Genomic DNA, 26,149 nt, shown 5'->3' on the forward strand with positions numbered 1-26,149 from the left:
CAAGTGCTGGGATTAAAGGCATGCACCACCACCGCCCTGCCGCCCCCAAGGTATTTCTGATTGGTAAATAAAGATGCCGACAGCCAATAGCTGGGTAGAAGAGACATAGGTAGATTTTAGGGTTCTCAGGCCTGGGTGTGGGGGTGAGCAAGAACTATGAGTAAGAGAAGAAGTTAAGGAGAAGAAAGATGCCATGGGTTAGGCCACATGAGAGTGGCCAATTAAAGTTAGGAGCAGCCCAGATGAGACACAGTAGTAAAAACTCAGGAAAAAACTATAGGAAAGTAGATTCTAATAGCATAGAGGGTAAATATCTACCCAGCTCTTGTGCTGATTAAGGCTTACTGTAAATATGAAGACTGTGTGTGTCTTTTATCCACAAAGTAAATGGTCAAAGGCAGGGTAGAAACCCTGAATTGGGGTTAAATAGTTTGTACAACAAAAGGAATGACGGAGTTCTGAGTGGATTAATATTTCATCCTTGAGTCATGGAACCCTGCAGAGAAACACTAGCAAGTGAATGCTCAGACCCTGGACAATGGTTTCCTCTCCTAGAAGAACACAGCCAGACACATATGACATCCTGACGTGTGGACAAGGCTTTCAGGCTTTCAAGTCCCTTCCATTAATCTCTTTTGTTCTCAGAACATGCAGGAAATGAGGTTGTCCCATTTCAAGGACAAGAAAGCCTCAGTACAGAGTAGTGAACTGTGATGGCCCACGTCACATATCTGGGAAGTATGGGACTGAGTGGAGCCGGGACTTTTGACTTCTGATGTCCCGCCCTCCCCATACCATATGAGAAGCTGACAAACACATCCCCGTGCCCCAGACCAATGTAGAGATCACAGCCACATGTGATGTCCGCCAGATGAGGGGTGTGGAGATCTTAGCGCAGAGACCCAGCATCCCAGGTTTGTGTATGCTGAGACAGGATCTTCTCAGATGCATACTTGTCACATGGCGTCCTTACTTTCTCTGCCCTCACTTCCTATTCCCCAGATGTTCCATCATCCCTGTATTCCTCATAGCTTGCTTTGGCACCGACTCAGTCTTGTCCTCAAGTCTATGGCCCTTTCTGAGCCCTCTGGGAGGCTGCCCCAGAGTGGCAACCTCTCCTGAACCCTCAGTCTATTTTTAGGGAATCACAAACATGCTTTGATGCCTTCTGCTCAACCCTTTGGACAGTCCCTACAGTTTTGGGTTTTTTTTTTTTATGTAGAAATAAAATTAACTCATATGTGCTGACAGGTGTCTGTCCTGTGATCTTGCTATATGCAGGTTGTAATTCCCACTCTATATAAGCAAGCATGCTTACTATCAATACAAATACGTTTTTCCTTCTTCCAAGTCTTTCTATATTTTATCTCTTTTTTGCCTTAATGCATTGCTTAGTTGAATAAATGAACTGCTAAGATTTATCCACACCTTGCTCTTCTTGGGAAGAGTCATTCATCTTCGAACATTAGCCATGATGTCAGCTACAGGTTGCTGTAGAGCAATGGTTCTCACCTCCCTAATGCTGTGAACTTTTAATAGTTTCTCATGTTGTGCTGACCCCCCAAAGAGAATTATCTCATTGCTACTTCATAACTGTAAATTTTCTACTATTATGAATTGCAATGTAAATATCTGATATGCATGATATTTAATGAGACCCTCAAGGGGTAGCGACCCACAGGTTGAAAACCACCGAGGTAGAGAGCATGGTTTCCAGATCATGAAAGTTCTTGCATAGTTCTCATTTGTTGAGAATTAACAATGCAGCCAGGAAAACATGGTCAGTGGAGCTTTCTGCACTTACTGGGAGTCACGTAAATGCTTCTTATGGATGCAGCAGCAAGTTTCCCCCAGAACACTGCTGTAGATGGATTGTATAAATGCCAAGATATTGGTCTCAGTATTATATAAAGTATTTTCAAATGCTTCTGGTGGTTTGAGTCATGGTAGAGATTTATTAATTACAAAATATTTAAGAGATTTTATAAATAGGTTATCATTGATTTTTCTGTTAAAGCCATAAAAGCTAGAAAAGCATACTTTTTCATTATTGTTGTTTGTTTTTAATTTCTAAAAATTCCATCTATGTGCTGTTTATGTTGGAGTATATCCCACTCTGGGCATGTGGAGGTCAGAGGACAACTTGTGGGTGTCAATTCTTTCCACTATCGGGGTCCTGGGGATCTACTTCAGGTTTCCAGTCTTGGTGACAAGTGTCTGCTGTGTCATTTTCAGACCCTAGGGAAAAACATGCTTTTTAAGAGTGTCGTAGTTGGGATTTCATTGTTGTGAAGAGACACCATGACCAAGGCAACTCTTATAAAGGCAAACATTTAATTGGGGGCTGGCTTACAGTTTCAGAGGTTCAGTCCATTATCATCATGGTGAGAAGCATGGCAGCATACAGACCAAAATGGTGCTGGAGGAACCAAGAGCTCTACATCTTGATCCCAAGGCAGCCAGGAGGAGACTGATTCCACACTGGGCAAAGCTTGAGCAATAGGAAGGCCACCCCCACAGTGACACACTTCCTCCAACAAGGCTACACCTAAATCCACCAGGACTATAACTCCTAATAGTGCCATTCCCTGTGGACCAAGCATCGAAATACATGAGTCTATAGGGGCCAAACCTATTCAAATCACCAAAGAGAGTCAACCTTCAGAGTTGTTTTAAATCTTATTTTACATGTATCAGTGTTTTGCCAGAATGCACGTTTGAGCCCCACGTGCATTTCTAGTGTCACAGAGGCCTGAAGAAGGTATTAGATCCCCTGGAACTGGGGTGCAGACAGTTATGAGCTATCATGCTGGGAATTGAACCCAGGACCTTTGGAAGAACACCAAATACTTTTAACCACAGAGCCATCCCTCCAGCTCTGTTTTGAGATTCAGTGAATTTTTTTTTTTTAATAGTCATGATGTGGCTGTTCTGTTTGCTCTTGAAAAGAACAGTACATGGTGTTCTGATAAAGTCAATCAGGTAGTTATTTGATAGTTATTGCTGTTTTTCTTAATCTCCTTACTCTATCAATTACTGACAAGACATCACAAACATTTCCATCTACGTGTGTGGGCTCACCAGTGTTTTACTTAATTTGGACAGGTCTGGCTTTAAGCACAGTGCATCTGTTACTAGGAAAAAGCATGCAGGGTCACTGCAACTTGATGAAATAGCCCTGGTTTTTACAGGATCTCTCTCTCTCTCTCTCTCTCTCTCTCTCTCTCTCTCTCTCTCTCTCTCTCTCTCTTTCTCTCTCTCTCTCTGTCTCTGTCTCTGTCTCTCTCTCTCTCTCTCCCTCTGCTCTCCTCTCCCCATATGCCTCTCTGCCCCACCTCTCTCTGCTCTATTTCTAAAACTGCTTCTTGTATTAAAGTCCATTTTTTTGGTGACATTTAATATTAACCTTGTTCCTTTGTTTAGTGTCAGTGTCAAATTTTCTGTCATCTTGCATTTTTATTCAGTATAACAATTTCTGTCTAATTAAACTGGCACAGTCACTTTCAGTGAATTTGGTTCTTGATGAAGCTTACAGCTGTCTGTCATCTTGCTATTTTACCCATTCTGTTTGTTTTTAAGTCGAATTCTTACTATGTAGCTCAGGGTGGCCTTGAACTTATGATCTGCTTGCCTCAGCCTTCCCAGGGCCAGAACTTCAAGCATGAGCACCATGCCAAGTGCTGTGAGCTTAATTTATTTATTTATTGAGCACTACATTTGCTTCTTCTGCCTTTCCTCCACTCCTGACTTATTCTGGGTTACTGATGGCTATTTAGTATTTTGTTTAATCTCTTTATGGCTTGTGGCATTGCGTTTCATTTTTAAAGTATTAAGACTGTCACGCATCCTTACATTAGCATGGTAATCCTAATGCTGATTTTTTTAACATATGGTTATTTTAAGGACTTTACAACAGGAAGGCTCCCCTTAGTCCCGCCCACCTTCCCTGCTCCTGCTGTGGTTCCCTGTAAGCCCATGACACTCCCCATGGTAGCCTGACACTACATTTTACATTAAATGACATCATTTCAAGAAATTTAGAAATGGGGGGGTGGGGCTCTATCTTTACCTTTGTGATCTTTTTCTTTTCGGTGTTTATTTCTAAAATGTGTATTTATTTCTACCTAAAATTATTTTTCTTTTAGCATGAAGAGTTTCATTTAGCATTTCTTATAGTATAGATCTGTTGATCAGTTTTCTTAGCTTTTATTTGAAATCTTTTTTTGTGTCACTAAACTTTTTTTAAAAAAAATTTCCTCAGATTTATTTTATCTTTTTTGTTTTGTTTTGTTTTGTTTTGTTTTTTAAGACAGAGTTTCTCTATGTAGCTTTGGCTGTCCTGGAATTCACTCTATAGACCAGACTGGCCTTGAATGCACAGAGATCTGTCTGCCTCTGCTTCCCAAACGCTGGGATTAAAGGCGTGCACTGCTGCCCTGTGTCGTTTCACTTTTGTGAGGCGTTCTCTGTGCTCCAGAGAGTTTCTTTCAGCTCCTTAACCATTTTTCCTCATCTTTTTCAAAACTGGGGCTTGAACCTTGGGCCTTTCTTATGTCAGGCAAACACTGTAGCCCTGAGTTCTGCCTCCAAGTCCTTTCAGCTCTTCAAACATGTCAGAGTCCATTGGACTGTGGCTGCTTCTCACTGTGTCTAAATCCAAGTCATTGAGTTCTATCATATTCTAACATGGAATGTACTTCACCCACCTAGTTTTGTGTATGTGTGTGTATGTGTATGTTGGTGTGTGTGTGTGTTGGTACATGTATGTTGGTATGTGTGTGTATGTTGGTGTGTGTGTGTGTGTATGTTTGTGTGTATATGTTGGTATATGTGTGTATGTGTATGTGTGTGTGTATGTTGGTGTGTGTGTGTGTGTGTGTGTGTGTGTGTGTGTACATGAGTGTGGAGGCCAGAGGACATCCTTGGGGTCAACTCCCCCATCTAATTTCCTCTAAGGTATTATCTTTAACTTTTGGCCATGTGCCTTTGATGTGCCTAAGATTGTTTTTTTTCTTCCATTTATTAAATTTGTTTTATTTATTTGTATTTATTTATTTTTCCCTTCCCCATCTATTTTTCTCTGTGACTCCAACTTCACATTCATTAGCTTGCCTTTTACTAACCTGCATATGTGTAAACTTTCACTCAACTTCTCCCCTCTGGTTCCCAACCAATTTTCAGACACGGTGTTATTCCTATGTTGTTTCTTTGGGGTGTGCAATCCTTTCCTTTAATTTCTTAGAGAGCTTTTAAGCAGTTCAAACCTGATCACCTAGTGCAACATTCCTGTCACTTCCTGATGTGTATCCCTTCCACCGTGGCTGTTTTTACTGTTTCTTTTCTCAATGTTTAGTTCATGAGATGAAATATTTGGGGCAATGGCTGTACTTTGGCATCTTCCTTTAATGAGTATTGATTTTTGTTTTGGCAAGTCTAATGTATTGGGCATTTGGTCTGATCCTTTTGGAGTTTGTTTTTATAGTGAAAGTGGCTTCTTGCTAATGCCTACCTTTCCTGAAATCTCACTTCGAGTCCCACACACAGTCTCTAAGGTTTACCCACTATGGTCTGAGCCTAGCACTGGGTTCTCCAGTAGCTGTTTTCTGACAGGCTTCGGTGAGTATGGTGTGGCATGTAATTAGCTATGCACGTGGCCAAAGACGTCAGAGGACCTCTATTTAGATTTCTGGAGCCCTTTCTCTGACACCATTTCCCCTCCATTCTGCCCTACAAATTCCAGATGTCTTATCAGCCCTGAGCCACTCTTTGAGTCCTCCACGAATAGACTGACATTCTCTGCTGAGTTATATTGCCCTCCACAACAATTCTAAGAGCATTTCCAGGCATGAAAACAGGAACTTCTGGAGCTATGGGTCCCAACACTGTGAAGCCCATGCCTATATTCTGAAAACAGTCACACTGAATTTGTGCTATTTCATTCTTCTTTATAGTGAAATATCCAAGCTGGTACCATTAGTGCCTTGTGGCTGCAAGAGGCTCATGGAAGCCTTAGGTTCGCTTCCTATATACACCCTTTATACTAAGTCCATCCAAATTACCGCAGCTATGGTGACTTTTATATACAGATTTTCCAGCATTCAACTAAGAAAAATTTCAAACACTCATAAAAGCATAATGGATTATAGAATGAATGCCACCTATATGCCTACCAGCTGGATTCCACAAATAACATCTGCTAAATCTCCATTATCATATCTCTATGCATCTCTCTAGATGACTAGCAATACAACCTCACTCCTGGAACATTTTTAAAGGTAATCTGAAGACATGTGAATATTATAATTTTTATAAAATTCAAATTTAGATCACACCAATTCTTGATTAAAATTTTTCTGTGATTTCTCTACTCTTCATCCATGACCAAAGCTTACCACAGGCTCTACAAGGAAGCAGGAGATCTCAGCTCTGCTGGCTAGTCTCTCCTTCTTTGTCTCTGCCTCCCCAAGTCCTCAGGTCCCCAGTCTCTGCCTTCCCAGCTTTGTTTAGTTTCTCCAGTGTCTTCTGCTTCTTCCCATTTTCCAGCCCTGATGGGAAACTTAGTGTCCTCTGCCTCTGCACCATGCCTGCCTATGGTGGATGTTTCTTCAGTCTTCAGTCACCCGGGACACTGCCACATGCCTCTGCTATGCATCAGTAGCTGTGCCACAGCATGGCCTGTCCTATTTTCAGAGTATTTGGAAAGGTTTTTTACCATAAGTTTACTTTCTCGATTAAAGCATGTCATAAACACACACACACACACACACACACATACACAAATCACCTTTCTACATAGCTCAAGTTGGTCTCGAACTCATGATTCCCATGCCTACATCCCTGTGCTAGAATTGCAGGCAAGCCTTACCATGACCAGATCTCTATTCTGAACTCATTACAGTAACCACAGTGGCTAATGTGGCACTTGGCAAATACAACTCCTCTGTGTGGACTCTCATACATTACTCATCAGATAAAGGGAAAAGCCATTCTTTTTTCAAATGGGAGAGAAGGAGAGAGAATTAATATGAATCTAATAAGACTGTCTACTTTGTCTTGTCTGGTGTTTGAACCTAACAAACATAAACTGTACAGACTATTTAGGGGTCAGCCACTCAGCACTGCCTCCAGACAAAGGCACTGTGTTCCAGAAAACTAAAGAAAAGTCATTTAGAAAGTCCCATAGAGACAGTACATAGATTCTCATAGTTCTGCTGGATGCCCAAGTCCACATTCTGCCAGCACAGCAGATCTGTATCTCAGCTGTTTCTCAAAGAGACAGCTATGATTTGCATGGCTTCCCCCCTCCCAACCCCCTTCTTCTTCAGAAAAAGAATCTTCCTAAACAAAATGTATCTTTGAGGCATTTAGGGCAAACAACTTACCCAGACCCTCTTAAGGTTCTGCTTTGTGCTGTGGGACCTACCCATGCTGCCTCACACGGGCAGGGTAAAACTTGTGCTTCGGATGCATTTTTGTGCAGAAATAAAATCAAAACCCCAAGAAGAAACAGGTGCTGAACTGTAACAAGGAGAAGTTCCACATACAGTATCTTTGTATAGATACCAAGCTGCCCTACAGAGCCAATACCTGAGGCACGAAAGCAATTTTACTAGCCTATATAAGGACATGGAACAGAAGAAAAAGATCTGGCAGAAGATGGCAGTAACATCTTAGGAGACTGTCATCAATATGTTTCTCACGAGAAGTCAAGTTATTAAACTCATAAACATCCTTCTCATTGTAGGCAACGGTGACCGCCCCCAGCAGGATGAGGGATGCATGAAAATTATGGCTTTAATTTCAACTATTAAGGAATCACCAGTTTTGTGAAGAGCTGAGTCTAGGCATAAAATCACTGTAATGAATTCTACTCCCCTAGGACTTGAGATCAACAGACTCAACAGTCAGCACTGCAGTACCGTTGCCCTCGACAACCTTCTGCCTTCTGAGCTGCATAGCAAGATGAGCACAGGTGGAGAGAAGATCGCTGATGGTCTGCTTTGGACACAGTTTGCCACAGGCAAGATGGATGCCCAGGAGGGCACATGAGGCCAGCAGTGCCTGCTAGGGCCTCAGAGGCCTCTGCTAGGTGCTATCAAAGACAGTGTGGTCAGGAGCAGATGAGAGCCACAGCTGACAAGTGAGTGCTCTACTGAATCTGTTTCTAGAGCCTGGCTGCTGTCCACTGCTGTTGCCAGGGAAACAAGCGTCAGCTTGATGGAACGTGCATCAGCAAAAACTTTCTCTTACCTCGTTTCCACTGATCCAACAGCCATTTCTATGGAAACAGCAGCTGCCAGCCAGCAGTAGAGAGGCCACACTTACTTGTTGATGTCAGGTGTGGCTACCAGCCTGCCTCACTTCTAGGACCTTGGTTTCTTTGTCAGCCATGCAACAAGAAAACATAATGTCCAGAGTAGATATGCATGTTTAGCCTCATTTCTTACTTTACCAAAGCCAAACCAAAAGCATTTCTAAAAGACTGTGGCTCTTTCCAGTACCCCAACCTCAGTCTAGAGAATAATTCCATACAGAAGAAAACACCTTAGTGTAAGAGGTCTCCCTGTAAGGAGTTCTCCACCGTCCCCTTCCCTAAGACAAGTTCTCACTATGCAGCATTTTCTCTGTCCAATCACATTAGGGCAGTGACGGGCCTAGGATTGGACAGAAATAGAGAGGTGGACCTAGACTTGGAGGAGGAAAAAGGTCAGAGGAGCAGGAAGAGGTCTTCATCATGGAGACAGACGATGAGGACGAGCCAGACCCCATGAGGTTAAACAACCAAGCAAAGGTTCTTACAAAATAGATTAACTGGGTTAGAATATTGTCTGTACTATTTGGTTCTGAAATTATTGTATTGAAATCTTATAAATTGTGATTTTATTATTATATAAATCTGATTGGATATTAAGGCCTTAAGAGTCATGCTTTACTTACCAGGTCTTAGGCGCTAATTAGATGAATGATTGTGGGGGTGTGTAAAGAGTTGCATGCAAGCGAGATGTAGCTTGCTGGGAGAAAATAACAAAAACCTGCTGAACATAGTATTGAGACCAAACGGTATCGGCACAAGAATGTGGCTTGGTGGGAAAGCAGGTTTACAGGGTGGATTCATTTTTCATAATTCCTGAAACACTGTTTACCATATTAACATACCATGTAGACCAAGTTGGTCTTGAACCCTTATAGAGATCTGTCTACCTCTACCTCCTGAGTGCTGAGATTAAAGGCATAAGCTACCATTCCTGGGTAAGGTTAGACTTCCATTTGCCAAAAGGGCTTTGTTGTCTAAGCCATGGGTTCTCATTAATGCAGTGCATTACATTTTTATTTTCCAAGATGTGCTGATGAAAGCAATTCAGGACCCAGGTGCTGTCCCTCTTAACTTTGCAAACAGTTTGACTGCTTAGCTATGATACAGATATGTCAGAGGTGTAGATACATGAATGTAGAAACTCTGCTGTTCATTCTTTATCAATAGGTTTTGGTAGCAAGATTTAAACTACCATGAAAAATATGAGGAATGACTATTCCCATGGCAGGTCTTCACTTAGGAAATGCCCAGAAATGACACCCCCTCTTCCCAGTGTTTTGTCCCACCAGCCAGTACCCAAGAAGACAGCAGAGATTTCCTAGCTTGCAATGCCATGAATATAACTGGACCAAGGACCAACTCCTTACACTGTAAGCCTGACTCTATTCTGCAAAATTCTGACATAGTACGGTCTTCAGTCTCTCCAGGGACATCACCACCTTCCCGCACCATTTTCTCTGTAACCATCGATCTTTATTTAGGAAGCCAGGCTTCACAAAAGCAGCCATGCTCCATCTTTGTCTGGGCCTGGTGTTTTATGTCTTCAGAATAGAGTCTAGGAAGTAAGTTTCAGAAAGACAAATTGTTTTGAAAATCTCCCCTGCTTTCTTTTCTTTTCTTTTTCTTTCTTTTTTTTTTTTAAACAATGCTTTGTTTTGCCCTGTTTGCCCCCACATTCAGGTTAAGATAATGGGGCCTGGTGATGTTAACTTCTATTGTCCACTTGACTGGACTTGGATTTCTCCAAAGGTCTAACTCTGTGACACTTTTCCCAGAAAAGTTTAACTGAGGAGAAAAGATCATCCTGAATGAAGGTCATGCCACCCTGTGGGCTCTGATCACAGACTGAAGACAACGGGAAAAGGCCAGCTGAGCGCAGGGTTCGAATCTCCCTGCTTCCTGACACAGATGCAATGAGAGCATCTCATGCTCACTGCCAAACCTTCCCCATCACCAGGGGCTGTATCCCCTCAAACCACGAGCCCAGGCAAACTTTCCTCATTATGGTGCTCCTACCAGGCATTTTGTCACAACAAAAAGAGAAGGAACTAATATTGGCCTCTAAGAGTAGAAAACTCAGTAAGTGAGTTTAAAAGAAGTCTGTGACTTGGTAGATTTGAGGCTTACCAGGACGCACAGACACATAAACACAAAATTAATTTAGAGCTGACTGGTTTTGAAACCACAGACACATTGGCTCAGTTTATATTCAGTTTTATGTCCTGAAAGGGGGCTTATGAAGAACATTTATTGCCTGGAAACATACAAAGCTTGCTTCAGAAGAGCTATTTTAAATATTTTTTGGAAGATGTTAGCAAAAACCTTGAGTTCCCAGACCAATGTCAAATGACTTTAACCTATTATTTCAAGCAGGCCCTGAAGGGAGTTCATGTAGTAATGCATTTTAGACACAACTGGCTTCCATTATTTACATGCTTACATAATAAAACATTTAAACAAATTATAGAACTTTGATTTCTCACTAGTATAAACCTATCTTGGCCAATTGCTCTCTTCACTGGCTTAGAAAGGCCAGTTTGCCTTGTTCCAGATCACTGATCTATTCTCCCTAGAACCTTTCTGGCAGTCGCCCCTAAGGGTCTACATTCTGTAGCTCTCTGAAGGCTCCCAGGAGTCCATGAGGTTGGAACCAAAACAGGCTCCATGGGCAGACACACCAATGAGGAAAGGACTTGGCCCAAAGCACACAGACTCACACTGCAGTTATTTAGGCTGCCTGCTGTGCTTGAGTTCTGCTGTTCAGAGACGTCACTCCCTGCCACTGGTACAAAGAACAAGAGAGTTCCCACTATGTCTAATGCTAATAACAATGGTTTTAGTCTGCAGACAAAATATTTCACAACTGACAAAGAACTCCTATGTCCCATGGCCATCTCCCAGTGGCATAGAGCATAGTATATGTGTGCATAACAAATATCGTCTTAAGTTGCTTCCTAAAAAATGCAGAAATTTCTCCTCTTGAGATTTCCATAGAGCCCCCTTGGACTGTCCCACTTCACCAAGGTGGGTTGGGAGTGGAGCCTGGTCTGTGGGTTGAATGCACCAGATGAGAAAATACCTTGGACTATTTCTCCATGTAGCTCTACATTCACTGGCTGGTTTCAAGCCATCCTGTGAGTCTGGGAGCAAGACAGGGTTATATCTGTATTAGGGAAGAAGAGACTAAAGATGAGCATTACTGAGACCACTGTGAATTTGGGATGCTGGCAGAGCCAGGTCTGGGCTTCCTTGGGACTTCAGGAGCCTAGGAAGTCTCCCTTGACCACTCAAACCTCAGCATCCCAGAGCTGTGGCAGATGGGAGGTGGGTCCTGAAGTAGAGAATCAGGATCCCACCCATGAGGACCACTGTCCCCTGGAGAACCCTATAGTAACACACAAAAGCACTGTGCTTTCCTGTGTGCATATCCGCAGAGGCAACCCTTGAGAGACCCAGGATTTAAAGGAGCAGCTTTAAACACGAGCAGTTCCTGCGTTTCTAAAACACCCAAGTGAGAAGACAAGACACACACCAGCTACCTAGACCTCAGACCTAAAGGAGGCAGTCTTTTTAGTTCTTTGCCCATTATAGTTCACCAAGGATCATCAAGGACAACCAAATGTTAAGCCATAGCACTAGCTACCGGCTGTCTGTCGCAGCTCTTCCCACAGAGTGCCATGAGCAGAGGTACTGTCTACACCCAGGATCATAGAGCATGCAATTCATGAGCTTCAGTCTCACCTTGAGGAGGAAACAAAACAAAACAGACAGCATTTTCAGAGACTCGGCCTGCAAATGCCTTAAAAATGTGTGAACCCCAAAATAAGTGTGTAGATTACAGGATGCCACAGCCATACTTAAAGGAAGCAGCTACAGAAGTATAAGCCATAGTTTAAAAAGGGTTAACATTCAGACACTGTGGTACATGTTCATCACTCTAGCACTTTCAAGGCCAAGACAGGAGGATAGACACCATGCTGAGGTCAGGCTGGACTGAACAGTGAGAGGCTATCTCAAACACACACACACACACACACACACACACACACACACAGATAAGAAAAGGGCTCAGCTTCAGACACAAGTCTCTGTCACTGTCTCCTAGTGAGTCCTCATTTGAAGGTAATAATGCACAAGGTCTTGGCTGAAGTCCCTACATGGGATGCTTGTAGCTCATTGTTTTTGAGTCCCTTAAGGGCTATGCCACAGAAATGTCTTCTGACATTCTATGTCCTAGCTTTATAACACCTCTAATGTTCCATAAAAAAGAATATTGTGAAGAACCTTAAGATTACAGTAACAATTTTTAAGTTTGCTTTAACAATAACTGCAAAAACTGTGAATGGAGAAACAAGGGCCCAGGCAGTGGGAGAAATGCAGGGAACCCTGGGAGGTGGGGCAGGCCCTGCAGGCCCAGGCGGTCTCCCTTGAGAGCCCCCAACTCTACTAGCTCTGGACTGGCTGTGCTCAGCCTGAGCCTGAGGCTGGAGTCTTTGCCTTAGACACCTTGGCACCCCCTGGCCTCTGGCCCAGAGCCAGGCCTTCATCAGGAACTGGGAGAATGATGGTCAAAGAGCTTTGCAGTTCCAGCTCTGACTCCACTGGAGCCTGCCTCAGCATTTCTTACCAAAGTGGCTTGGGGGTGGGAGGGAGGAGAGGAGCATGCACCCCCAAGGAGTCTGGGCCCAGCATGAGCTGACAGCTAAAATCGCCAGCAAGTCTTAGGTTTGCTTTTTAACATTCAGGTACCATTTGTTTTCTCCTTCATAGTTTTCTTTTGATATAAAAATAAATGCCTTTCAAAAACTTGTTATTTCCCCTCAAGATGTATTTCAGTAAACGGTTAGGTAAGAATCGGTGCTTTTTTAACCCTCTGGCTTTGGGGTCCTTCTCCTAGGCTTCACATTGAGGCCCTGTCATTATAATGAACTCCCTGCCCCTATCTTCTGCTTTTTTAAACACCTCAGGATTTGGCTGGCTTATATCTCTGCTTCATCATGCCGGAGGCAACAGTTCCTGCCCAGGGAGGGGGAGCTAGAGATAAGGCATGTCACTGGCACTGTTAAAATTAGTGGTTTCCATGGCCTCCGTCAGTTTAGTTGGGCTAAGGAGACATGGGGCGCCAAGGAACTCACAACACAGTTACGGGTACTGGCCTTGTATGGGTAGTTCCTGTGGCGAAGTTTCTCCAAGTATAACAGCCACTCTAACCATCCTGACCCCAACTTCAGGCCACAGAGGCTCAAAAGGAGGAAGGCCTTGTCGATGGGCATGGAAGCTCATGCTTTTAACCCCAGCACTCAGGAGAATCATTTTTGAGTCCATGGTCTGTCTGGCCTATACAGTGAGTTCTAGGCTAGCCTGAGCTACAGAGTTAAGACCCTGTTTCAAAATGAAAGAGAGAGAGAGACCCAAAATGAACAGTAAAGTCAAGGAGAAAGGTCTTTTAAAGTTGGCAATGTATAGTAGAGAGCTCAGATGAGTTCTGGGTACTATTTCCCCCACCCCTTGCTTAGTCTCCACTCCTGTTCCTCTCACTACAGGGAGGAAGGCACTGTTCCTGGACCACTTCTAGATAAGGGACTTTCATGACTGTGTGTCCGATGGTATAGAACTGACTGCTTTCAGTTCACAGCAGGGCAGGTTTGGAGGAAGGTGAACAGAGGGGTCAAAGTGGACAGCTAGGTTCTGCTTTCTGCTCTGTAAAAGACAAGCATCTCCACAAAACGAGATGAAGCTCACGTTACTAATTCAGTATTCATGAAGATATCGTGTCCCTGAGACACAACCTCAGAAAGAACAAGGTACAGAGAGTGAGCCAGTAAGTTCACTTGGGATCAAGTCCATCAGTGTGGTTTCCTGAGAATGTCTAGACTCAGTACAGTGACTAGGGCCAAAGGGAGGGCGCATGGGTATCTTGTGGGCTGGTTGGAGCAATGGCTGTATGCTGGTACTGACTGTGTGCATGCGTTGCTGTTGTTTTAGTTTTGAGTTAAAAGTTGACTATATTATTATTCCTTAATTTTTCAAATTGTATAGATTGTAAACATTACATTTTGAATTCTTAAGACATTTTAGTAACCTCATTTAAAATCGAATACAACTTTCAACTAAATATTTTATCCTAATTATAAGGCAGCATCACAAACAGAATTAAATAAGACTCTAATAATGAGAAACCCAAAGTGTTTTTCAGGTAAAAATCACCCCCTCCCTCCATTTATGGAAGTGCTTTTGAGAGAGCCCCAGCCCACTCTGATGGGAAGCCTCCACTTTCTGGAGCACTTCAGACTCACATCTGCTCACATGGGCTTTAGAACACCATCTCCCATCACTGGAGAGCACAGCTCAAGGCCCAAGACCCTTCCCAAGCCCGTTTCTCCTGAACCTGATAGATGGAGGATAAATCCAGAGATAGGCATTAAACAAGATGAATTTTCAAAATGGTGACCAAATGATGGAATAATAAGGCCATAGAGGACATGTGTGGAAAAGCTGAACACTGAATCAGAAGCATGTCTCACACAATGATAAGCCAGGCTAATAAAGCCTCTCAACCGCAGGAAGGCAGGGCTAGAAACTGCTGGGTATTTATGTACCAATCTAGGCTTTATCACAAAATCTGAAACACGACTATTTATAATGCTCTGATGGTGACTAATGAGGGCCAGGTCATGTACTAATGGAATGAAACCCAGGAGAGACCAAACTCCCTCCCTGGAGGAGACCAAAGCTAGGAAGCCTTTTATTTGCTTGTAATTCACCTCTAAGGGAAACATTTTCATTAAGTTAACAGTGCTTGGCAAGCATCAGAAACACAGAATCTCACAGACAGATACAGCCAGAAAGAATCACAATTCAATCTAAAAGCAACACACAGAGGGGACATCAGAGTCCAAAGGCATGCAGAGAAGCCACCAGGGAGCAGCTGGGAGACACGCCCCACATGGCGGCAGGAGAATGTGCAACAGGGATCCAACTGCTTACCCACTAAGGACACCAAGAACCAGGTTAAGGACGAAAAATGAGCCAAGGATGATCAGACTAACAAAATACACCCATGGCCATTCCCATCCTATCGCATCATTAACCTGTAAAAGGTAAGGAGATCAGTTATCAGTTATCCATTTACTAAAGAACAGAGCCCCGGATGCAGCTGCAGGACCACTCAGGGCTTTGGGTGAAGGTCAGTACTCCAAGGAAAGGGCTTGAATGAACATGTACCCTTGCTCAGCTTTCCTCTGGGTGGGGCAAACCCCGATACTGAAATCTTCAGGAAGAGACTCTCCAAAGTTAGTCCAGACCACTCATCTCGCAGCAGTTTTGTGCCAATTAATGAGCACTGTATTTGGATCCAGACCAAGAAAGCAATTATAAATGTATCTCATTTTAGGACAGACAAAAGGCCAACCAAGGGAAATTTAAATCCCAAGCAACAATACTGATTAATTAATTCCTGGTCAATAATCTCTCTGTGGCTTTCCTTCATGGTAGCTGGTGAGGTTCCAGGAAATAGCTTGGTTGCAGAAGCCTAAGCAGAAGAGAAAGCAATACAAAGGGACTGGTACCCGCCCACCGGTCCCTCTAGCAAAGCCTGTGTGGTCTTGGCAGCTGTTCTCAGGACTCTGCCTTCAAGATGAAAGAGATGTAGCTTACCCGCTCAATACACCAAGTACAAGATTTAGTACGAAAAATGACCCAAAGATGACGAGACTGACAAAATACACCCAGGGCAATTCAAATCCCATAGCATCATTCATCTGTAAGAAATAAGATGGGCTCATAGGAGTGGGTTAATAGGAGAATCTAGTGAGGAGAGAGAGTCACGTTAGAGAGAACATTCCATACATTGGGTTAAATATTTACTTAGATTGAGACAAGACCAGCCAGCAGACATTCATTACATATTCCCAACATGCACATAGGCACACACACCACACACACACACAGGCACACAAGCATGCCTACACAAACATACACACAGAGGCACACAAGAATGCCTGAACACACATATACACAGGCACACAAGCACACCTGCACACACACACACACACACACACACATACACACACACTAAGATTTATAGAGGCTTCAGGCCAAACAGCAGATCCTGGACCCAGGTAGGGAAAGGAGATTTGGCTCCGTCTCAGGACACTGTACTGATAAGCAGTTTCCAGGGCAAGCCTCAGCAGAAGATGGAGCCAGTGATCCCCTGAATCTGAGCTGCTGTTCTATCCCAGTCAGTCCTAACTGCTTTTTAAAACTTGGTGGAAAAGTCCTAAGCTGTAACATTTGACTCTATAAACTCTTCACAACAAAACCAAAAAACTAGCTTGGCATGGTGGCACACGCCTTTGATCCAGCATCTGAATGTCAGATCTGTATCTGGAGTTCAAGACCAGACTAGTCTACATTGAGTTCAGGCCAGCCAGGTACACAGTGAGACCCACTCTCAAAATAAATAAATCTAAAATAATCACCATCTATTTGGAGATAATCATCCTATCTATCTACCCAAGGAAGCCTAGCCCATCTTAGGTTTGGATTATCTGCAGCCAGCAAACTAGATAAATATGGACTAAATGAATAAATACTTAGTACTACTAAAAAAGCAAGAAAACAAAAAAAATGTTCCCAAAGCCACTAGCTGACATGTGCTCAGGGATAACATTGGGAGTTGTTTGTTTGTTTGTTTGTTTTTCTTAGCTGTACCCATTAAAAGAACCTCAACTCTGACCTGAGAGCTGTTCAAAAAAGCAGGACAGGGCCAGAGGAACACCCGACTCAATTGCTCATTCAGACATGGCCTCCTTGTCAGACTTCCCCAGAGAATGGCCAGCAGTGAGCAGCTTGCACACAAATGCTTTATGGATCACAGCTGGATGGGACTTTGCAGTAGCACAGGTCAGTGTTCCACGGGACGAACTGAATAATAAGCACTTCTTCAATGAGGAAGCAGGCATTAAGGACCAACCAGGTAACAGAATAGATGGCTCCAGGCACTATTCTGCAGGAGTGTCCTGAATTTTCAGTCAGTCAATATTCTGGGCAAGCCCCCTTGCTCTTGTCTTGGGTGCAAACCCTCAGGGTTTTAAGCCCCGGGCCTCTTTGCACGTTTTCTGCGTCCAGCTTTTAGCATTACAGAAAGAGGCTCATGCATTTCACAATATTTGCCTCACGCTGAAGCCAAACAGGAAAAGAGAACATTAAAAAAAATTACCTAACATCTGTTGCTGAAATCTAGGGAGAGGGCATTAGCTCCCTTATGAAACACCTGTTTGGCCACATGAACACTGACGTGCTTAATAGAACCCTTTCCATCTTCACATCAGCAATTGGAGGAATGAATGAGCCGGGGCCCCAGCTCCAATGCTTGATCTAATTAAGTTGGATAAACTAATTTCAAGCAGGAAGGCAGAGGGTGATCCTTCCAAAGCAGCGACACCGCCAAACTCATCTCAAAGTTCACACGGCTGCTGGGTGCGGTGGCCAGAGCTTCGGCCTTAAATCAATACCTGTGACAGAGATGTGTCACCTCCTCCGCTGGAGTGGGCTGTGTATGTGGCAGAGGAGAGAGTTCTCTAGTGCAGGGCTCCCATTAGACACCTTACTCTTGAGACTGGCCAAGTCTGCTGACCTGGCCATCTGCCTCGCCTGCCCTTCTCAGGCCTTGGTGACTTTCAGAGTAGGACTCTGGGAACAGCTGTCTGCTCTACCGAAGAGGGAACTTCTTATTTGAACTTCTTAGGATGGGGTGCTCTGTGGACTTGCACATTTTCAAATCACTGTCACCCAGAAGGGCAGTTGAAGAGGACTGAGGGGAGGCAGGAGCTAAGCACCACTGGCTGGAGCATCTCTTCTCTTTGCCTGAAGAGATGAACTTAAGCTCTCAGCGACAGTCTCTCTCCCTGCTCAGCTGCAGCAAGGCTGAGTCCTTAAAGCTTTTCACACACGTAAGGAATAATCACAGTTGCTGGGCTGGTCCCCCACAGACCCACATTAAACACATTATCTGTCCAGGGCTTTGTCTGTGTGCTCTTCACCAACAATGGCGGCACCGGCACGAGGAAAGCACTTGGAGTTAGATTAATTTTTAAAGTATTTATGTCAGGCTCATCATAGAGGACCACTTGGCACCCAAGACAATTTAGGTTGCTTCAATTTTTTTCTTATTTTAAAGGCATAAGTGCCCATGTACGTCTCAAGTCAAAGGAAAGCATAAAGGCCTTATGCATTTCAAAACTCTTGGAAAGTGCGGGAGAGCCTCAGAGCATGGGCTGTGGGGAGGGCAGGCCTTGGCTGCAGGGGCACAGAAGAATGCCCCAGGTGCTTTGACTGAGAGGAGCTGTCAGGTGATCACAAGCACTTCAGACTAAGGTCGGTCAGCCAGCACGCCCATAGTCCTGTGCACCTCTGAAGAAAGTGTTTGGTGCTAACACAGGAGGCCACTTGGATAAACAGCACTCTCCTAAAACCAACACTTTGCCACTAACTTCCTATATTCAAAACATCTCTTCTAAAGAAAACAAACAAACAAAACCCTCTCAGTTGAAGGAAAAAAAAGATCAGACAATTAGGTAATTGTGCATATTGTAGACAAGGACATGAAAGCCCAGAGGGACCAAGGACCTGCCTTGTCTAGATCTTTCTCTGCACTGCACTACTGTCTCCATGTGCAAGACATCTGCGTGAGCCAAACAGCACTTTAAGTGTGTTTGGGGAGCTCACTTGATGAAAAATCTGCAATACACTTCCCCACCAAGCTCATGATCCCAACTTGCCATGTCTCCAAATAGCTCAGCTCCAGGTGCACCTTTGTGCACGTCCCTTTGCAAGACCCTGCCAGACATTTGCCAGAGCCTCCTGAGAATTATGGCCTAGGTGTGCTAGGGAATGCTGGCTAAATATAAACTTGTCTAGAGGCAAAGACTTTGTCTACCATATACAAAACCCTAAACATTGAGAAATTTGTTTTTAAAATTGATATTTAAAACTGAATCTCCGTTCTGACACAAGATCCTCTGACACAGCCCATCCACACCGATGAGGCAAAGGGCTCGTTCAGGTTGGAGAGGGACAACAGTGATGTGTATTTGTTGAATACCTGCTCCAGGCGAGGCTCATTGCTGTGGCAGAGATGTCCTGTCCTAGAATGCAGTGGCTTTCAGCTGACTGTGGCCCATAAAATACTGGGAGAGCTTAGCTCCTTGGCTCCTGCCTACCTCTATGATGAGCTAATAAATGTAGTCAATGGTGATTAAAAACAATCCCGATGTGCTTCAGAGAGTAAGGACTTAGAGAACACTCCGGAAGGCATTGCTCAGCTGCCCCCTAGTGTTGTACAAGGATCCATAAACCACTGGCCAGTCAGAGAACAGCAAGGAGAGTGTGCTGCCTTCCAGTCTAGGCCAGGAGTCCCTCAGATACCTGAAGGCTAATCTGCTTTTCTTTTACATGATTCTCAAAAGCTAAAAAATGGGCTTCATGTTTTTGGGTGGTTGTGGGAGTGGGGGGAAGGTAAAAAGGAGAGCACTTTATGATGTTTGAAAGTCATAGGGAATTCAGAGTTCAGGATCCATAAAGGAAATGCAGCCAAGACAGCCATAAGCATCCAGTTAGGCCTATTCCATGGCTGGCTCCAAGCTCAATGGCAGAGTTGATGGCTGTAATGGGTATCATATCCCTGCAATGCCAAACGTAGTTACTGTTAAGCCTTCATTAAAAAGTTCACAGATGCCTGCCTCTAATCAAGGACTAGAGACACTTGCTAGAGGACCCTTGCTAGAGTATGCTCAGGGCCTCTTTATATACCACTGTCTCCATCTCAAATCTCAGATCTATGAAGAGATAGAGACTAGAGTAAGGTTGAGGAATAACATGTGCTCCTCCATCATAATAGAGGTGTTAGGTAATTCATAGAGGATGTAATTCAAACGCCAAATTATTAACTATGTTTTGGTTATAGCAACAGTGGAGAATTTCACCATCATGGTTGATAGTGGAAAGTTCCCAGAAAAGCACATGGAAACTTGTTTTTTTCTGGGTGCATGAAGTTTTCTCTTCTTCAGTCAGACACTCCTGAAATTTCCTCTGTGTGACAACAGGACAATTGCTATGAGAGAATTGATGTGCAAAAAATGTAGATAAGCTAGGAAATTGTCTATCAGCCAAGGCAAGTGGGATCAGCAGCTGGCAGTTCACCATGACAATAGAAGACAAAGCTGAGAAAGTCACAGACTTTTACTTGTTTTAAAACAAGAAAAAAAATGTCCTACTGTTTGGGAGAGGGAAAAGCAGAGTTGGGGCTTTTGTGGGTGACATGCTCTATTTATCAGCCATTTCGAGGGAAGATTGAGGTAAGAGGCTCAGGAGCTGCGACTTAGGAGACATAAGTGAAATCAATACTTCACCCCACATGGGAGTTCTGTGCCTGATGATGCCCATCCTGCCTCTCCAGGAGAAGGTATTACTTGTGGGTATAATTAACATTTGTGTCCACAGATGCACGTGCACGCACACACACACACACACACACACACACACACACGAGATCTTACAACAATCAAAAATAGGGATGAAGGACAAACAAGCCACAACATGTTGGTGATGCTCATTCTTCACTTATCAGGATAGGCAGCCGGCCCTCAGTATCTACAGGGACCAGTCACAGTCAAAGCTGCTCAGGCGTCTTAGCTGAAATAAAGCAATATTTGCACATGACCTATATCCGCATACCCCCACATACCCCCATTTAAGTTGTCTCTGGACTACTTTTTCATTCCTAACAGCATTAAACCATTATTCTAAGCGATATGCTAAGGGAATTATTACAAAACAAGTCCAAACATATTCAATGCAGATGACTTTTTTGGGTGTGTGAATTGTTTTCAATCTGCATTTGGTTCAATCAGACGTAGATTAAACCCATGGATGCAGGATCTGTAGATATGGAGGGCTGGCTGGACAGGAATACCCACAATCTCACAAGCATAGTGTTCACCAGTGAAGGGAAGCAAGACCCAGGGCTTCGTGCAATCCCTGAAGGTAGAGAGTGATTAAAAACAAAAACAAAACAAAAACAAACAAACAAAAAACCCAACCCATCACCCTTAGGATTTAGAAACTATCAAAAGCCTCTTCTCCGTTCTAAGCCTTTGACCTAGAAGCTGCCTATTTAAGAACTACTATTGACTTCCTTTAAACCAGTGGTTCTCAACCTTGCTAATGTTGCTACCCTTGAATATAGTCTCTCACGTTGTGCTGACCCCCAACCATAAAGTTATTTTCATTGCTACTTCATAACTGTAATTTTGATAATGTTGTGAATTATAACATCTGAGTTCCTAAGGCAGTCACCGCCCACAGGTTGAGAACCACTGTGCTAAACACTTCTCTGTAAGAATACTGGTTTGATCCATTGGAAGTTGGGCTCAAAATCTAGATGCTAGCTGTTTTTCCTAGAAACTCCTCTACTATGGGATAAAAATGATGTCTAAACTTCTGTGAGCTTTTAAAATTCTACATATAAACAAAGTCATGGGGAGGGGGAATGGCTGCTGTACTTTTTTTTTTTTTTTTTTTTTTTTTTTTTTTTTTTTTTTTATAGCAAATCCTTCAGGCTTTGCAGGAAATGAGAGGAATCATACACTTGTCACCAAGACGTTATCCACCTCCTGGAGGGTCAACCAGCCCTGGCATTTTGGCTTTTCTGCTGTCTCTACTGAGCTCTTTGGCTGGTTAAAATGAGGAAGGAGTGGAGGGCAGGGCATGCCCTGGCCTGGCTGACAGTGATGGAGGTAGAATAGGAGAAATGTTAATGTGAGCTATGATCAGCCACAGAGCCATAGGATGCATGGAAGGGGCCCTCACTGTGTTCCCCACCTCCCCTTTAGGATCTAGTTAAATAACTGTCTTTATGTATAGGCTGTGGGAGTTCAGGGGCCTCTTCCTTGAGAAATGTCGCTCTTGAGTTTAATCAGCACAGCCTTGCCTCCTCCAGTTCCCAGAAGGGATTAGTGGGCAGGAGCAACTGCAGTAAGAAACAAGTCCCCAAGAAATACTCGGAAGGTTGAGGACTAAGAGTCCAGGAGTTAATGCCAGGCAGCAGCCTTTCAGCACTGGGGCTTCCCCCTAAAGCTGGAGGAGGGGCTCACCAAGAGAGGGTCTAGGTCTGCTTCCCTTCCCAAAGAACCAATCCCCAGGGCTCTGTTCTTGGCTTGCTGCCCTTACCGAGGACGTCTTTAGCAAGGGGACAGCATGCTGTGAATGGTCTGTGAGCTACTTACCCAGTAGAGCACATCTGTCCAGCCCTCCATGGTAATGCACTGGAACACAGTGAGCATGGCAAAGGCAAAGTTATCAAAGTTAGTGATGCCTCCATTGGGGCCAACCCAGCCACTCCTACACTCCGTGCCATTGGCGGTACACTGGCGTCCATTCCCTGAGAACGCACATGGAGCTGGGTCCTCTTCAGCTACGATATCTACAGAGAGAAGAAGCAGAGGCATGGCTCAGAAGAGGCTACTTGGAATAGACCCTCACCAGCTGAATTCAGTTTCTCCTGGTCGCCACCACCCGCCACCTGCCACTCTCCATTCATGTTCTCAGTGCCTCTCCTAGGTTGACAGAGAATGGGGTTACCTGCTTTGCCCTGTGCAGAGCCCCCATCTTATCTGCTAGGATACTTTCCATAGGAGATCGGAATGGAAAAGCAGAATAAGCCATCCTCAACATAATTCACACAGAAAGAGGAAACAGAGAGGAGGGAAAGGCTCAGGGGACCGGCACCTCCTCCACAACAAAGCCCAAAACTGTCACTACTCACCTGAGTCAGCAAAAAAACATGTTTTGTGCATTTTTCCAATAAAAAGTTCCAATCCTATAATAGCATAGATGATAATTACAAATAATACCAAAAGGGCTATGTGAAGGAGGGGGACCATGGCTTTTATAATGGAGTTCAGAACAACTTGTAAACCTAGGAGAGAAAAAAAAATCCATTTGTGAGTTAAGATGACACTTCAAAGGGGCCATAAATATAACTCCTAATGATGCTTGCTCTATTTATGACACACAGTAATAAAATTTAGAGATATTTCAAAGCCGTTCATTAATACTAACCCTCGATAGGAGACGAGCTAAGAACGGACTCCTAAATGTCATTTAGTCCAACTCCTTCTCTAGACAGATGGAAAAACCAAGACCCAGAGAGATGTAGCCAGTGTTAAAATCATACATTCATGTATGCACTGATTTTTGCATCCATTTAACAAAAGCCACCTGAATATTACATGCAAAACACGGGGTTTAGTGCCTTGAGCAATATAAAGACAAATTATACAAAGGGACATTCTCGAAGAGGTCACAGTCTATAAGGGAATATAAGAGTTTCACATGTTATTCTCAGGTAGTATGTTAACACTCAATGAGCAACAGCAAACAGAAAATTAAAGAGGATTGAAAACACTGTCTCAGTACAGGATGAGGACAGAGGACCTAATGTAGTTTCCCATTCATCTGAGCCTAAAGACAGATTACCACAGGAAAGCCTGGGCAGAGAACCCATCACAGAAGTAGTGCACAGTGTGAGCTGGGGTGGTGGTGAGCCTCATCACAGCTAGTCATAAAGGCCATCAGCAAAGAGAAGGTCACAGCCATGCAGTTCTGGGTTTGAATTTGGGTCTGGAGTCAGACCTGAGTCTATTAGGGAAAGTTGCCTCAGAGAGAGCAAGTGGACAGCAATCACTGTGGAACAGGGACAAAGGACTGGAAAGAGAGTTGGGGCTCCAGAGAGGTTGGAATGCAGAGAAGCCTGGGACCTGACTTCAATTTCAGGAAGGGATAAAGGGAAAGTGCCTTAGGAGAGGGTGAGTGATCTTGCCCAGGGTCAGGGACAAATTACAGCTGACCCCATCAGACCCCAAAAGAAAAATCCCTCCACGTGTTTCTAAAGGTGGTCCCTCTAGGATGGAGGAGACAAGCAGGGGCAGCAGAAGGCTGAGTGACTTAAAAAGGTTGGGTTTGGATGCTCAATATAATATTAGGGTGCAGGTGTCCTGCAGCTAAAATGTGGTCTTGAGACAGGAGGGCCTTAGAGCCACCATGGTACAGGTGCAGACACACAGAACAGTGAGGGACAAGAATGGAAGGAAAGGGGCGGCGTTGGCGCACGCCTATAATCCCAGCACTTGGGAGGCAGAGGCAGGCGGATTTCTGAGTTCAAGGCCAGCCTGGTCTACAGAGTGAGTTCCAGGACAGCCAGGGCTACACAGAGAAACCCTGTCTCGGGGAAAAAAAAAAAAAAAAGAATGGAAGGAAAGGAGGGAGCCCAGAGCCTGCACTAGAACCGAGGCTTCCAGGCTCAGTGGTTTGTATAGAGCTCCATCCCCACCTCTCACGGCCTCGGCTTCCTTTGTCTTTCTTCCCCTTAATTTTCTGACACTTATTCAAAGAAAGAAGGGACACACAATGCTGAGATACTAGAGTTAAAACTAAGCAGCAGATGGGATAATCCAAGAAAAAGGAAAGGAACCCTCCCAGCTACAGCGCCATGCCTCCCTTGGTAAGCACCAGTGGGAAGTGACAGGGGATACGCAGCAGGGAGGGCTGACAAGATTCCTGGCCAGCATGACACTGTCTCCTTATAGCCTTCTGTGTGACTAAAATTCTGGGCCTGTCTTTAAATGTTCAAATGGTTTCTTTTGAAAACAAGACTGACAAGACAAATTTTCATGTTTTTTGTCTATTGCAGACAATGAACATGAGGGGAAAGCACCGGCTCCCACATACATGGACAGGGTACCCTGGCTACTATTTTGATATTTTCTTTTTCTTTTTCTAGACATGATTAGACCACTCCAAAGCACCTAAGAGTTAGCTCTTAAATTCTACTGCAGTGAGCCACTGGTCTCAGGAATATATTGATGTTTAGTGTAACTACTGTATTTTAGATCGGCCAAACTTACGAGAGAGTATCAAGTTGCATCTCAAACTGAGCACATATACTTTCATTTCATTCTGCTCCTTGGGACATACTCAGCATGCATGCCGTGAAGGCATGGGGAGGGTGGCCCAGGGGTAAGGAGTCATGGGCCCTGTGTGGCTCCCCTTCAGTTATGAGAGCCCAAAAGTTGTGACCTCTCCTCTGGGAGACAGTGAGAACTGACCAGATGATCTTCCATGCTCTTTCCTAGCTTTATGGTCTTGAATTCTAGTTTTGTTCTTTCTTTTGTTTGAGACAAGGTCTCACTATATAGCCCTGGCTGCTCTGGAACTTGCTCTGTAGATCAGACCAGCCTCAAAATCACAGAGATCTACCTGCTTTTGCCTACAGAATGCTGGGTTTAAGAATGTGAACCACTATGCCTGGTGCTCTTAGATTCTGGTAAACATTTATCAGATAACAATGTAAGTCATCAAAGATTCATCAACATCCACAAATCATACAAACACACACACACACACACATACAATTTTAAATAATAGTAATCGGTTTTACTTTTGTTTTTCTAGATAGGGTTCTACCATATAGCCCTAGCTATCCTAGAACTCACTCTGTAGACCAGGCTGGTCTCAAACTCATAGAGATCTTCCTGCCTCTGACTGAAATTAAAGGCATATGGCCACCACTGCCCTGTCCTGGTGAGATGGCTCTGTAGGTAAATAAGTTTGCTACTAAGCCTGACCTGAGTGATCCCTGGGACCCCCAATGATGAAAGGAAAGAAAAATGACTTTTGCAAGTTGTCCTCTAACCTTTGCAATGTGTGCCATGGCACACATGCTCCTGAACACACACACATGCACACAAGTATGTATGTTTGTGTACAAAACTAAAA

General features: G+C 43.9%; 1 protein-coding gene across 12 annotated transcripts in view; it reads right to left on the bottom strand.

The window, feature by feature from the left end:
• Window positions 1–26,149, bottom strand: part of Cacna1d (calcium voltage-gated channel subunit alpha1 D) — a 445,956-nt gene that overhangs the window by 117,934 nt on the left and 301,873 nt on the right. For 9 of the 12 annotated variants that reach the window (XR_004116080.1, XM_031361254.1, XM_031361255.1 and 6 more), the window contains 3 exons: window positions 23,139–23,291; window positions 22,600–22,796; window positions 15,302–15,405 (listed from right to left, as the gene is read on the bottom strand). Coding sequence is in view for 11 of the 12 variants with exons in the window: in XM_031361254.1 (XP_031217114.1) it covers window positions 15,302–15,405; window positions 22,600–22,796; window positions 23,139–23,291 (454 nt within the window). In the remaining variant the exon portion in view is untranslated. Of the gene's footprint in view, window positions 1–15,301; window positions 15,406–15,970; window positions 16,075–22,599; window positions 22,797–23,138; window positions 23,292–26,149 lie in introns of all 12 variants that reach the window. The other 3 variants (XM_031361259.1, XM_031361248.1, XM_031361252.1) reach the window with 1 other exon arrangement.

Source organism: Mastomys coucha, unplaced genomic scaffold (genome assembly GCF_008632895.1).
Source record: "Mastomys coucha isolate ucsf_1 unplaced genomic scaffold, UCSF_Mcou_1 pScaffold9, whole genome shotgun sequence".
Classification (NCBI taxonomy): domain Eukaryota; kingdom Metazoa; phylum Chordata; class Mammalia; order Rodentia; family Muridae; genus Mastomys; species Mastomys coucha.